Here is a 14,548-nt window from a genome sequence, read left to right as displayed (position 1 = left end):
CTGTTCTAGAATTAGTCATGTAACGTTTTAGAGAATCTAATTAAATTCAAAGCCAAATGTTTACGTTATGAAAAATGGCAATTTCATTTCTTCATACAAATGAATTCCGAAAAAATTGGAGTTCCTCAAAATAATAGCCTAAACTTGGTGGGTTCCCCTACCTTACATCGTATCGTATCAAATTAACCGTCCTTCGAACGAATACGCACACGAAAATATACAGAAGTACGTAAATCCTAATTTAAATATATACAAGGTGTACATAAAAGAATATAGCAGTTTCAAAGGTGTTTAATTTCACTTTAAACCAAACCAAATGTGAAAAGAAAAAGTAATATCTCCAGTTTATCTTATAAGTGTTCAATGTGAGCTCCGTTAAACGCGACACACATCCAACCTGTAGGCTAATTCTTCCATACCTTAAGCATTTCTTGAGTGATGGTAGCAACAGCTTTTTCAATCCCGTGTCTCACCTCGGGCAGGTTCGTAGGAAGGGGGCACGTAGACTCGGTCCTTTACAAAATCCCCCCCAAAAAATCTCGGGTGGTGAGACCGGATGATCTTGGAGTCCGTACGAGATAAGCCCCGTCATCGATTCCACGGCAACCAATCCAGCGGTCAGTGACAACATCATTCAACCAATCTCGTGCAACTAAAACTGTTCTCCTCGCTCTTTCCTTCTAGCCTATAACCAACTTTTCACACCTTACATAAGTGATACTATAACGAATTCAAACTGCTATACTCTTTTATGTACAGTACACCCTGTATTATTGAAGTAGCTAAACAGTAATTCAGGAATATTGAAGACCTCAAATTTCAATATTTTCGGGGAGACAGGCCTATTGCACAATGAGTACTGTATTTCCCAATCTCATATCCGATAATACTGTATTTCTTCTCTTAGTAGGCTCTTTCTTACATCAGTCCTATAAATTTCCACAAATACCGAGAACTGTAGAGAAAACGAAACTAAACGTTATATATTTATTAACTCGGTTTTTTTACAATTTTTACCGAAATATTTTAAAATCAATTTGAAATAAATGATATATACAGTATATAACATTTATATAGTACAGAAGTATAGATATACTTTACAGAAGCAGAATTAATAATTATTGAGCCTGCCTTCCTATTATTAATTCATAATTATTTTTGATTATTTGCATTTGAAAATTTTAATGGGAAGTTTATATGTAAGGCCAAGTTATACTGTACTTGTAAGAAGTACTGAATAACTTATCTAAACTTTTATATGACTGGTTTGTTGCAAAAATCCTCGATAATCAGTCATTTGCACGTAAATTACAGTTTAGGCCCGACGTTTTGATTAATGTGGGAGGATACTTTATGTAACTTAGAACCAGAGCAAGTGTTTTATACCATTTTGAACCATCTTTTATATTTATATATAGAGAGCAACCGGTCTCTCTCTATATAAATATGAAACATTGCACATACCACCATCTTAGCTTGAACTTTTATTTACAATATAAATTAATATTATATTTAAATAATAAATCCTAAAAAAATTAACAAAACGAAAATAAGATTTAATTATGTCTTAATAGATTAAACCCGGAATTTCACTTTAATACAAAAAAAATTAATTAATTAAATGATAATTTAATAATGAATTTATTTGAAAAATTTAATTTGTAAGAAATTTTATTTATTATTAAAGTAAAAATTTCATTTAAATCTTTATTTATCTAAAAGTAGTGTCGATTAAGTGTGCTAAGAAAAAATGAGAACAATTAAATAATGAAGTCATTTGTCACGTGAACGAAAATAGCCCAAAGTATTTGTTAATAATCAATTTGGCATCAATTCCTCGTATGATGTCATTCGGTGAGGTCACAGTTATTTACTTTTATCTTATTAAAATAATATCGTATATTGTTTTATAGTGGAATATAATGAATTTATAATTCGAAATGCCAAAGAATAAGATGGTGACAAAACCATGTCCCAAGTGTAAACAGCAGGTGAGTTTCGTTGATTAATTTCTCATTAACTGTCATCCCGATAACTATTTTATACTAAGTCTTCCCATTGGCTTAGAGAAATTCGATTAATTTGAATATGGCCAATCGTCTTACTTTTAAGACAAAATGTCAAAAATAAGTGTCTGTGACACCCATAAAAGGAAAAGCAGTTAACAGGGATATTTGGAATGAACTTTTTTTTTTTTGTTTTAATGAAATTTCTTAAAGAAATTAATTAAAGATGTATTATTAAATCGTTATAAATACTTCTTTTGATGTCTCGCACAGTAATTAATTATAAATTTCTCATCATCTTTGATGATGGTCACTAAGTGTCTGCCTGAAGGAATTCCATAATTGCAATTCCGTGATTAAATCTAGCGAAATAATAACAACATTTCGAAACTAAAGTTATATTTTATTAAATTTTCCATTATAAAATGGGTTTATATAAATGCATCTACTGTATATATAAATTACCCATAATAAAGTAGTACAAGACACTATGTAATTTGCATAATTATAAAATTTCCTCATTTTTCAAATATTAAGTTATTTATTAACTTTTTAAAAAGATCAATATGTTCTTTAAGTAGCTGAACATTTAGTAAAAAAATAATTGAATTAAAAAATTGTCATGCATTAAAGGATTTGGTAGTTGTTTGGTTATAACTATTCGAGGTCTATAAGTGTCTGCCATTTGTCTTGTTTTGTTTTTTGAACATTTTGACCCGTGGGAACTACAAAAGGTTTTTATCTGCCCGTTATGGGTTTTGCCGGCCTGCGGCGGGTCGGCCGGGTGGCGTGGGACGGGGCTCGACGTATCCGGACGGACGCCTCTCGGAAAATTTCCGGGGGTTTTGACTCGTCCGGATTCTGTCCCTAGTCTCGTGGATCGGTGGGTTGCCGCCCGAACCGTTTGGCCGTCTGGCCGGTGTCTACCGTTGTTTGGTTGTAATGTTGTTCTCTAATTATATTTGAAAACAAACTAATTTAGTTATAGTTTGTTTCTATTCTCTTTCATTTTATGTAATGAAAATAATCAAACAATACCTCTACCTCTAATGCCAAATTGTCTATTAAATTATTAGTATTATAGCCATTTCTCGTCCGATTATATTTGGCTTTGGTTGATGTATATTTGTAATGAAAATTTTGTTTTCTTTTTTTGTTGCCCATAGTCCCACAACCAACTTTAAGACGCGTGTTGTGCAACGATAGAGATTCTCTCACGTCGAATGAGAAATCGGGAGTTTACGAAATTTCTTTTTTTATTTTAAATTTTTTATATTTTAATGAATTAGTTAAATCAGATTATATGAAAGGTCTTCGGTACTTCGGATTTTGATCAAAACACCTGGATTAAAAAAATAAATCGGATTTACCTCGATTGCTTTTGGGTTTATGCCGTTTGTCGTCGGATGATTAATTAAATTTCTGAAAATGGGTGATATAAATCTGATATTGTATAATTGTAATCTGATATAATCTGGGTGATATTGTATTTTGCTCTGGACAAAGCATGAATAAAATGAATTCAACCAGTTGCTGTCTAAAATTTTTCTATTTATTTATAATAAACAATACTATTGGAATGTATCATAAATAGATTTCTTTGCAAATTATGCAGAGAATTGCATTAAATTTTGAATCAAGATAGTTAAAAGTAAAAAAGTTATAAAAAATCCATTAGCTAATACAGGAGACATTTTTAAAATATAAACAATTATTTCTAACTTTGTTCTGTTGCATTTAACTTATGATCCAATTTTTAAATTTTTGATATGTAACTTGAGAATTATAATATTTTTTCATACATATATTGTAACTGCTTTTATTCAACAATATCTATATAATGATTATGGATTTCATTTTTATTTTTTCCGAATTTTCTTTATATTTATCAGTGGCGTGCCGTCCGTGGAAGCTGTGGAAGCATCGCTTCCCTCGTATTTTCTAAAATATAAATACATATTGTGCAATTATTTTCATAATTTAACTTACTTTGAATTAATTAAAATTAATATTTCGTTATAACCACATTATATACCTTATTACAAATTTATATCGTGTGAAAAACAATGATAAGATTGCTATTGTATATTCGAATATAAATTCGTACGTGCATATTTCCATCGAAAGCGTCGTATTGTCGAATACGGGATAGCTTCCACGGCGAAAATGTGTGAATCGTGTAAAGCATTACAAACCACCACCCTCGTGCAGTTTAGCTCGTGGTTGCTACACACCAAAATATCATACAACACTTCCAATGACTCTATCCAGGGCCAGCTCGGCTTCCCTATCGTCAAATGTCACAACACGCTACTGATATTTATCTAAACTACAAGTTTTAGGCTTTTAAATTGCTCAAATACTATTTAAATTTATCAATTTGTTATTTATTATTATTATTATTTCAATAATATTCTTCAATTTTTTATTGTTTATGCTATATTAAATTTTATCAAAATGTCAAATAAATTAGGAATGTCAAACCCACAATTGTATTATCAGTAATTAAATAATGCCAGTCTGATGTTATTTTTCTCTAGATATTTCTAAATGTTGAATTAATTAAAAATGAAGTTATAATTTTTGAAGTTTGCATGAGATGGAAACTTTCCTTGTCAAATTTCTGTATTACTAAATGTTATTGAAATAATTAGTCATTAAAATTAGCCTTATTGATTATCAAACTATACTTAAAAGGATATTATTGTTAATTGTCTACTTGGACTTTACTTATTAATAGGACTTTATACTAGTGTTTAAAGATTGGCACAGTAATGAAAGTTAGTTTAGGAAACAAAATTTCTTTATTATATCACAGAAATTATTACTACAGGTGATATAATAAATGAATTTTGTTTCCTAAACTAACTTTCATTACTGTGCCAATCTTCAGACACCAGTATAAAGTCCTATTAATAAGTAAAGTCCAAGTAGACAATTAACAATAATATTAGAATTAAGGACAGTAAGGCTTTTACAATTATATTTAAAAGGAATTTATTATTCAGATAAATTTAGTTATATGACAATGTTTCTCACAAAATGCATAGAATAGCAATATTACTGATATTAATGGCTGTTAGTCAGCTTGAATAAACTTTGAATTGGCATTTAAAAGTGAAAAACTGTTCTTTTTCTTTAATTTGCTGAGAAGTTTAATATTTATTCCTAGAAGTAAGCTAATAGATTATCTTTGCATATTAATTAATGGTGACATAATAATCTAACCTGTTTTTCAGGTTTTAAATTATAAATGAGAAAATGAAACTAAATTCATGTTTGATTGAAATCAAAATTAGTAAAAGTACTTAAATATAATTAATTTTTATTGTATTTATAATTTAACAATTGCAAAATAGGTGATATATTATGTGATTAATCATAAATGATCATGATGTATATGAATCATAATAGCATGATGATTTGTTTTCAGAATAATTTTTTTTTTGTTAATAGTCTCATGTATTACTATCACTTATTTAGAAATTGGCATCCTTTAAGTTTTGTATTTTATTAGTTTAAAATATACATACAAGTGTGTGTATATATATACAGGCTATGTAATACTGAATACATATTTAATAAATGATATGGAATATCTTCACAAAAAGTCAGAATAATATAATTATTAATATATTGCTAGGTACATTTTTATAACTTAGTTTAATTAACTATCATTTTTCACAAATATTAATTAAATTATGGAATATGTCCTATAGACAGTCTGCCATCTTTTGTTACTTAGGCCACCATCTTGTGTTGATTTTTAATTGATTAAATTCTATAATTTAATCAGTTAAAAGTCGGTTTAAATACGGTGTGAAATTCTGGTATTTTAGATTTAATTGATTAATTACATTTTTGGTTATTGTTTATATTATATATTGATGTATATTAATATTAATAAAGTTAGTTATATTGTTAAAGTTATAATTTTTAATAAGCCATTATTATTTAAAATTGTTTTAAAATGAATTGAAGTACCATATTGACTCAAATTTAAGAGACACCATAATTTCCACACGCTCACCCACAGACTTTTTGAAGTAGACAACTAGAGACAAATTTATGTCAACAGAAATATTCAGTATTTATTGCAAGTAAAGTAAGTTATATATAACTTACTTTTTTGAAAACTTATTTACTTTCTGAATCAACACTAACGTTGTTTTAGTCACGTTCCTGAGTATTAGTTTTCATTGTTATATAAGCATGTAGTTGTAGTTTTAGTAAATTAAAATCTATGCTTATCAACACTACATTCAATGTTCACAATGAATTCAATTTATGCAATCATAGGGCTGTTTAAAGTGTCAGAAATACAACATTTCTCAAAAAAACAGTGCATAACTTTTACTGGGATTTTCATTCAAGTACCGTAATAGACTAACAAGATTGAGCAAAGTTAACCTCTCAAATATTCTCTGTTATGAATATTAATGCAATAAAATCATTAAAATGGTGCCATAAATTATGACATATTATTTGAACCCTAGAAGCACCTTATTTTCAGAGATGCTTAAACCTGGAAAGTGTCGTACATTTGAGTAAATATGGTAATTTTAATTGCTTTACTATATGTTAATTTTTAAAAGTTTTATCATATTTTTATGAGTATAATTTGCAATGGTATATCAGATATATAGTGCCATTGCCCTGTAGGTGCAAGTTTGTGATTGCAATTTAAAATTGTTTTTTAATCTGACTTATTGCATAACCTTTCCCTTTAAATGTATTTCTTAAACACACACTGCTGTGGGCTCTATGTACAAAAATATGGTAATTGAAAAGTTGTCAATAGATATTAATTTGGTAAGTTTTACAAATGATTCAATGTATTAAATTTGTGTCTGTTCTTGATATAAAAATGGCATATTGTTTTTTAACTTGATAAAACATTTTTTTTTTCTTATAAGAGCATCAACATAAATTGGCTTAGACCTTTAGATTTCTATCATACCAGATCTAAGCTGACCTTTCCTACCATCATCCCACATATAAACCAAGAAATAGGTTAGTTATTGTAAGTATAGTATTTAAACTGTATCTAGCATATGATATCTTGGCTTATACTTGATGGTAGGAAAGCTCAACTCTGACATAGCATACTGTAAAACTGTTTTTTCAGATTTTTTTAAAAAATATTTTTATTCACAAATTTATCAACAATACTAAATTGTTAGGGGAAAAAAATGCAAAAGTAATGCATATCTTTGAATACTTTTAGCAAACATCCTCCATAAATTTTTGAATTATAGTATAATTTGGTTATTGTAATCACTTTGGGACACCTATATTGATGATGACTGATAACTTTGAATGGGGTAAGTAATTAAGACTGCAATTAGAGAATATTTTGGTTTCATTGACTCTAATATTAAAAGGACTTGTAAAAACAAGTGAAACAAGCACTTGAAGATTTATTAATTATAACTTAATAATTCATCTAAAGTATTATAAAAGTAAAAAAAGTCCAGGTATCTAAACTATTATAGTGCAAGCAAATAATGATTAAGATGATAAACATTTAACATTTAAGGCACTTATTAAGATTACAGTTGTTCACACTTTGTTAGCTTTATGAACATACAGCTAACAAAGTGCATAGAAAGATAGCTTAAAAATGTGAAAAATATCATTAATCACTGCAAAAACTGGATGCACAAAGTATAAAAGTACAAAGTTTGAAGGCCATCCTCAGTTTACTAAGGATAACCTTTAAACAAGGTCAAAAATGTTAGTTCGGTTAATAAATTGTTTTTGTAACTGGATTTAGGTGTTTTTTTGGAATTGATTGCTCTTAAAAATATCTGTTCATCTAAAGATAATGATGACTGTTACATAAACTCTAGTTAGAATAAACAGTTTTATAATTTTAACCTATATGCTTTGGAACTTGCAATAGCTATGATGTAAATGATAACAATAAACAGATTCCACTGTATTTGAATCACTTCAAAGAGTACAAGTGCAATTCTTCTTAAACAATTATTTAAAAATAATAATTGTTCAAGAAGAATTGTTTGCATTTCTCAAAAACAATGTTCTATCATTTTTTTAGTTTACGAAAAGAATTGGCAAAAATTCTTCCATTATGAACAAATTATAATTTATTAAAATTACCTTTGAGAGAAATGATTCTGTTTTAATGAATTTAATTTATTTTAAGATTATGAATAGAATTCAATCTAATTTGATCCTAAACTCAGTCTGTAATTTTGAATAATTTACTTGTGTTATATTTATTCAGCTTTGTTGAATAATTAATTTTAATGTAAATTATTTTTCATTATTTTAAAAGTATAAAAAATTAGAATATTGAAATTATATGTGAGTCAATTAAAAGAATAAGAAATATACAGTTATCAAATTATTAAATTTATTGAATATTATGAAGATTAAAATAAATGCTTTGAAAGTAGGCAGAAACTAATGCCTTTGAAATATTTGATTTGTATTTATTGCATCAGGTTCCCGTTGCATGTAAGGCCTGTCCCTGCGGTCATGTGTTTTTTGTCGCCCGTCGTGCCGTCAGTATTCATAAAATAGGTGCACGACGCGGTTCGGACGAAGGTGGCGAAGGAGACAGAGAAATAAAGAGAAGGAGAACGGAAAGGATAAGAAGAGAAAGACCTAATTATTTTAATGCATTACAAATAGAAAATCAATTAAAGTCGTTTCAGAGGAAATCTCGTCAACGAACCGGGAACAGTACCAGTAGTAGCGCTAACGATTTAGAAGGCGAAGGCTCTAATAGCGAAGAAGGAGGTACCGTCGCATCAAAAAAGAGAGGAAGACCAAAAGGATCCAAAGGATTAGATAAGGGAGATATTAAATCAGGTAATAAAATTTAATAGTAATTATGTTTTTTAAGTTAATTCTAAACACATTTTTGAGCTCAAAAATACATGTATGAATTTATTAACTATTACTAAATTGAATCTCAATAATAGAATTAATTAGTAGCCTACAAAGTTATTAATTCTTTCAATAAAGAGATCTTTAAAATTCCTAAAGATTTTACATTGATGTTTCTACCTGTGTGGTAATTGCAGAAATTGCTTTTCAATGTGAACAAAAAGAGATTAATAAGTAGTTGTCAAATTTTCTATTATAAAGACAGCCAGTTTTAGTTTTATTTCATTCTTCATTTCACCAAACTAAAGCTTTTAGTTTCATTCTTGTATCATTGCAAGAATGAAACTAAGAGCTTTATTTTGATAAGTGAAAAATTTTCCTTCAAAAGAAAAAGATCTGTAGACATACGTTGATATCATAGATTAGTCAATCTGTGTGTTCTTGGTGTAAATTTAGTCTGTAAAAGAGTACCTCATTTTTTTTTTTTGTATATACAGTGTTTTTATATTAAGTAAACAAATAAACTATAATTATTTCTAAATGAATTATACTTTTAATTTAATAATAAAATATTATTTTACCATAAAAATATATATATATTTTTAACGATGATGACGATATTTCAGTGGAAAAAGAAGAAGACATGTTTGCTAATATATCTGCCGAGAAAGCTTTGCAATATTCTGTCATTCTAGCAGAAATAAATAGAAAATTCTGTGCTCAACAATTTAAAGTATGACATGTTTTATATTATTTAATTAAAAATAAATGAATTTAATTAGAGCATTTTATAATATACCATTTCTGCTTTATGGAATTTTATTATATCAGTTTCTATTTGCAAAGACAATAGAAAAAGTAATTAAATAATGTAAATTGAATTACTTTAAAATGAAAATTAAAAAAAAGATTTTATTGTTATCTTTTTAAATATTTTGATTTAATCATGTATATATATGTGTATATATGTGTACACTGTATATACGTATACGTGTGTATATTGTGATTTTAAGTAAATTTAGGAAGAATAACGTTGAATGTAAGATATTCCATAATGCTACATTAAAATAATCAATTGTTGTTGATGACATTTTACAAAGAAGTCATTAGATCTTGATGGATTTATGATATTTGGACACAAAGAATGATTTAAAATTCCTAAATTTGCATTCCTAATTAAAGAAAAATGCTAAACAAAACTATTAAAATTACCAATATTCTTGAATAAAATCAAATTCTGTAACAAATAAAATTAACTTTTTTAGTATTTGGTTTGAATTAATGTTATGTACGGTTTAACAATATTTAACATTTATAATTTGATACTATTTTATGGAATTAATGATGTCAAGAGCTATTTCATCTTAAATGTCTAATCGAGGCTTCAGATTTTATAATTATGTAAGTAGCCAAAAATTGGTTTAATAAGGTATGGATTGCTATTACTATTATTTACGATATGTAAACGTAAATTTGGCCATAGTTTGTGGTTGTTCAATCAAAAGTATAGAGTTATACGTCAAAAGACATTTCGTAGGTCGATAGAGTTACTATTAAACGGACGTATCTTGCCGAAATGTTTTAAAGACGACAAATTCAAATCGTGTGTACGATATTTACGAATCGATCTGTATGTGGAATTCGTAAATTTTTCACATTTATTATTGTATGTATTTAAATCGAATATTTTGATATGTATAAAAAAAATTAAATATATACATATGCATAATAAAGCAAATAAATATGAAAGATTATTCCTAATTTTTGAGAAATTTATTTTTATATAATAATAATCACATTTAAAAAATTTTGTTTTGACAACCCAATTTCCTCTGTCTGGGAGATCAACTACTATGTTCATTTTATAATTTGATTGTAATGGAAAGTCATGGTTGAAGTCTATGGCAATGCTGCTCTTAGATGATTACAGAGATTGTCCTGTTACATCAAGTAATCTTGCCTTCTGTGCCATTGTCATCAACATTACACTCATATATCACATTTGACATTCCAGTTTTTGAAAACTGAGAGATGGTATACCTCTTAATGGAAACCTCAGTATGACTTTTGGGTTGATATGCAATTATGGTGCTTATTTTACAGACAAGGCACCACCTCATTATTATTCATTAGTGAGATCTGCTTGTTTTGCAGCCGTACTCGTCTAGAAGAGCATTCTGCTGCCTGACACCCGTGGATGCATCCGACGGTAAATGGCTTACGAGCCCATTTATTTACGTACTGTACTTTTGGGGAGAAAACATATTCAATTTGTACATTGCATTTTTTATTTTTGCCATCCGTTGTAATTACGGTGAAACCCTATTTATCCGGTTCGTACGGGACGACCGAAAATCTGGAAAATTCGTTAACGACATAACACAGTTTTTAGACTTTTTATTTTATATTTCTGTAGTCTTCTCCAACATAACAACCACTTTCTTTCCTTTAAATGTCATTTCTGTGGTGTTTATTTTATTTCACAAATGTTTGAAGACGAGCAAAACTAAGCGAAACAATAGAGGCTTTAGAGTGTTGAGCAAATAGTAACTCGTACGGTTACAAATGATAAACTTCTTAATTAACACGTCGACTGCTACAAGAAGCAAATAGTTTTTATTCAATAGGAAAGTAGCAATTTTTTAAAATTGAAAAGATTTTTTTTTTTTTAACTCTTTCCGCCCTGTGAGCACTAAGAGGGCCTCTTTTAGAAGGCCCATTATGGGTTCGGCCAGGCCCACAATGGGGCGACCGGGTGGTGAGGGACGGGACCCGACATATCCGAACGGACCACCCCCCGAAAAATTCCTGGGGATTTTCGACCCGTTCGGATTCGATCCCGGGTCCCCAGAGCGGTAGGCTGCCACCTTGACCGCTTGACCATCCGGCCGTTAAATTGAAAAGATTAGAAAAGGTTCAACAAGATGTTAAGTAAATTCAAAAACACTCCCTTGGAATGCATAACAATGAACATTATATGCCAATACATAGGAAACAAGTCTATTCTTGTTACACTCAGGCAAGAATAATTAGGAGTGATTTTTTTGCATTTATAAGTTTTTGTATCTCTGAGACAGGGATTGTGTTTTATAATCTGGATTAACAGGATTCGGATAAATGGAGTTCCACCATACTTCAAGATTCAATCGAAATAATATTAATTGGTCAATACAATTGCCAAATTTTATATTAATTTCCATGTTTAAAGACACACTAAACTTTTTTTATTTTCTATTGTTTTTGTAACAGCTCGGTAAACTTTCCACATTCATACCGAATAATATTTGATTTCTCAGTTTCGAAAGTTTGACATTTTTTGCCTTTTGGCTTTCTATCAAATACTAGTTCTGGATGTCAGCATAATTCATCCGAAAGTTTTAACAGCATCTCCTACAAATATTTTATCATCTTTATAATAACTATTTACATAACTGCTATTCGTGACATTTGTTATACATAAGTATTTAACTGTCAAAATTAGAAAGATCACACAAGTCATTATGTATCTAGAATAATTCAGTATAATAATCTAATATGTATTCGTGTATATTCAGAAATTATTGCTCTCGTTTTCGACATTGTAAATTAATCGTCAGGGTGGCCCAAAAAATCAGTTAGTCAACAACTTTGAACAACTGATTGCCTAAACTTTTGTATATTGTGATAATAGTTTTACATCAGAAAATCTGTTGAAATATTTTTCATCATGGTCATTCATGATTATCCATTGCAGAGGATATGGGCTTGTCCACTGCTACTTCCAGTCAGAATAATCCTGTCATCCTTTCAGTCTTCTCTTTAATTTTACAACTCCTCCCGGTGTATCCTGCCAATCTCTGTTAGAATGCTATAAATTATACATTGAACGTAGATTTGTCTGATCTTAAACTATTTTGTTAATAAAACTGCAATGAAGCTGTATTCAGAATGGTTGACTGGTTTTTGGACCATCACATGTAATACATTAGCATGTAAAATATCTTGAAAAACAACTATTTTAAAAATGTCTTTTTGTCCCATTATAATTTATTTGGTAAATTTTAAGTGAATATTTAAAACAATCGAAAATTTACATTGTACCAAGCTCAAATGCTTTATTGAAGCACTTGTATGTAGCTTATATCACGCAAGTATTATTTAAAAATTCTATCAATGGCTATTATGAGATTTTATTTTAAAATAACTTTTATATTATTACTCGTAATAAATAAAATTATTACGAGATTTTTCTATTAAAAAAAATTACATAATTACTTATAAAATGTCAAAAGATTCAATTTTGAAGGTTGCAATGAGTTTTATAAAAAGAAAAATATATTGTAATCGTTAATAACGAGTAAAATCTTCGTTAAGTCCGACTTCTCTAATATATCTGGCTGGGAATAATTAAGGAACGAAATTTGACACGATGACTTGTGTATAAGGGGCATTGAGGCTATTAAATTTTGGTGGTTAAAGGTCGAAAGGGTGGGAAGATAGATGGTCGTGTCCGGAGAGAGGTCTGACTTAATGATATTCGTTATCAGCATTTAGAATTTCTCAAAACTCATTCCTACCCTCAAAGTTGAGCTTTTTACCATCCGATAATAATTAAAAATATAGAAAGTTTTTAAAATATGGTGCCCCACACAATTTTATTTATTATATTGTAATTGAAAATATAAAAGTTATGTTTTAAATAAAATTTCATAACGCCGGGAAAGTTACGCAACTCGTTGGATTTTTTAAAATTTCTGGTCGCTTAATACCAAGAATACTGTGAAAGCTGAAAAAATACTTGGTATAAACATCTGGAACCAGGAACTGGGAAATATTCCCCGGGCCTTGAGGCAACTTAGGATTTGGGTTTTATTCGATTACGGCAACGCGATGGACAGTACCTAGGGCGAATGCCTCCCGGGAGGTCTTTTATGGAAAACTGGCCCCTATTTCGGCATTGTTGACGTAAAGAAAAACCCGGAAAACTGCACGTTGGTCAGGCGCGAACCCACGAACTACCAGGTTCGGTGGTTTCATCCCTTCGGTCACTGGTTGACATCATTGTTCGGGCACGAGATTTGCAACTTTAAATTTATGAGGAGTCATTTTAAACCGAATATCATGCATACTCGAGCTAATAAAGTATATATATATATATTTATTTATTTTAAACTAAATCCACTTTACAGACAATCGTAACAACTAACATGTCACGAAAAGTCGAGAACTTCGCGGCTGCTGACAGCTAATCGTTTGCAATTTCCCTCCGTTATTTGAGGGTGCAAAAGAAATTCACTCGACTGTATTAAAAATTGACAAAATCCCGTTCTAATTTCTGATCCAACTTAATATCCGTCGCTCTTCCGGAACTTGAGAAATAAACATATGTAAAAGGTAAGCGTTTTGAGAAAAATATATAAATGAGTAGCGATACATGTGTTCACAAAATAAATACTAAATACTGAAGAGCCGAATAATGTGGGCCAATTTTAATTTATTAGACCAAGATAAATGACAAGTTTAAAAAGTTTTTTACTCGTGCAAATTTTCATTAACATTTTATTTTCCGGAAACTTATATTGCGAATTTTTCAACATTACAGATATAGGAAGATAGTTCCTCCTTAAATATTTTTTGTTAATTAAAAATTTTAAAGTTAAAAAATATTTATATACGAATTACATTTTTTATAAAATTATTATTAT

The 14,548-nt window shown here is 29.1% G+C and overlaps 1 protein-coding gene across 1 annotated transcript; it reads left to right on the top strand.

Annotated features, from left to right (window-relative positions):
• Positions 1-1,782: 1,782 nt before the first annotated feature.
• On the top strand, positions 1,783-10,625 carry LOC136974236 (UPF0547 protein C16orf87 homolog). Its single transcript, XM_067269063.1, has 4 exons — positions 1,783-1,854; positions 1,914-1,991; positions 8,477-8,846; positions 9,491-10,625. The coding sequence occupies exons 2-4, from the start codon at positions 1,941-1,943 to the stop codon at positions 9,601-9,603; spliced, it is 534 nt and encodes a 177-aa protein (XP_067125164.1). The 5' UTR covers positions 1,783-1,854; positions 1,914-1,940; the 3' UTR covers positions 9,604-10,625.
• The last annotated feature ends 3,923 nt before the right edge of the window (positions 10,626-14,548 follow it).

Source organism: Centruroides vittatus, unplaced genomic scaffold (assembly GCF_030686945.1).
Source record: "Centruroides vittatus isolate TY-2023 unplaced genomic scaffold, ASM3068694v2 contig_345, whole genome shotgun sequence".
Lineage (NCBI taxonomy): Eukaryota > Metazoa > Arthropoda > Arachnida > Scorpiones > Buthidae > Centruroides > Centruroides vittatus.
This window is presented reverse-complemented; position numbering and strand designations above follow the sequence as displayed.

Coding starts and splice junctions, on each gene's coding strand:
- LOC136974236 (XM_067269063.1), top strand. CDS start 1,941: ATGCCAAAGAATAAGATGGTGACAAAACCATGTCCCAAGTGTAAACAG. Junction 1,992..8,476: donor GTCCCAAGTGTAAACAGCAG/GTGAGTTTCGTT, acceptor TTATTGCATCAG/GTTCCCGTTGCATGTAAGGC. Junction 8,847..9,490: donor TAAGGGAGATATTAAATCAG/GTAATAAAATTT, acceptor ACGATATTTCAG/TGGAAAAAGAAGAAGACATG.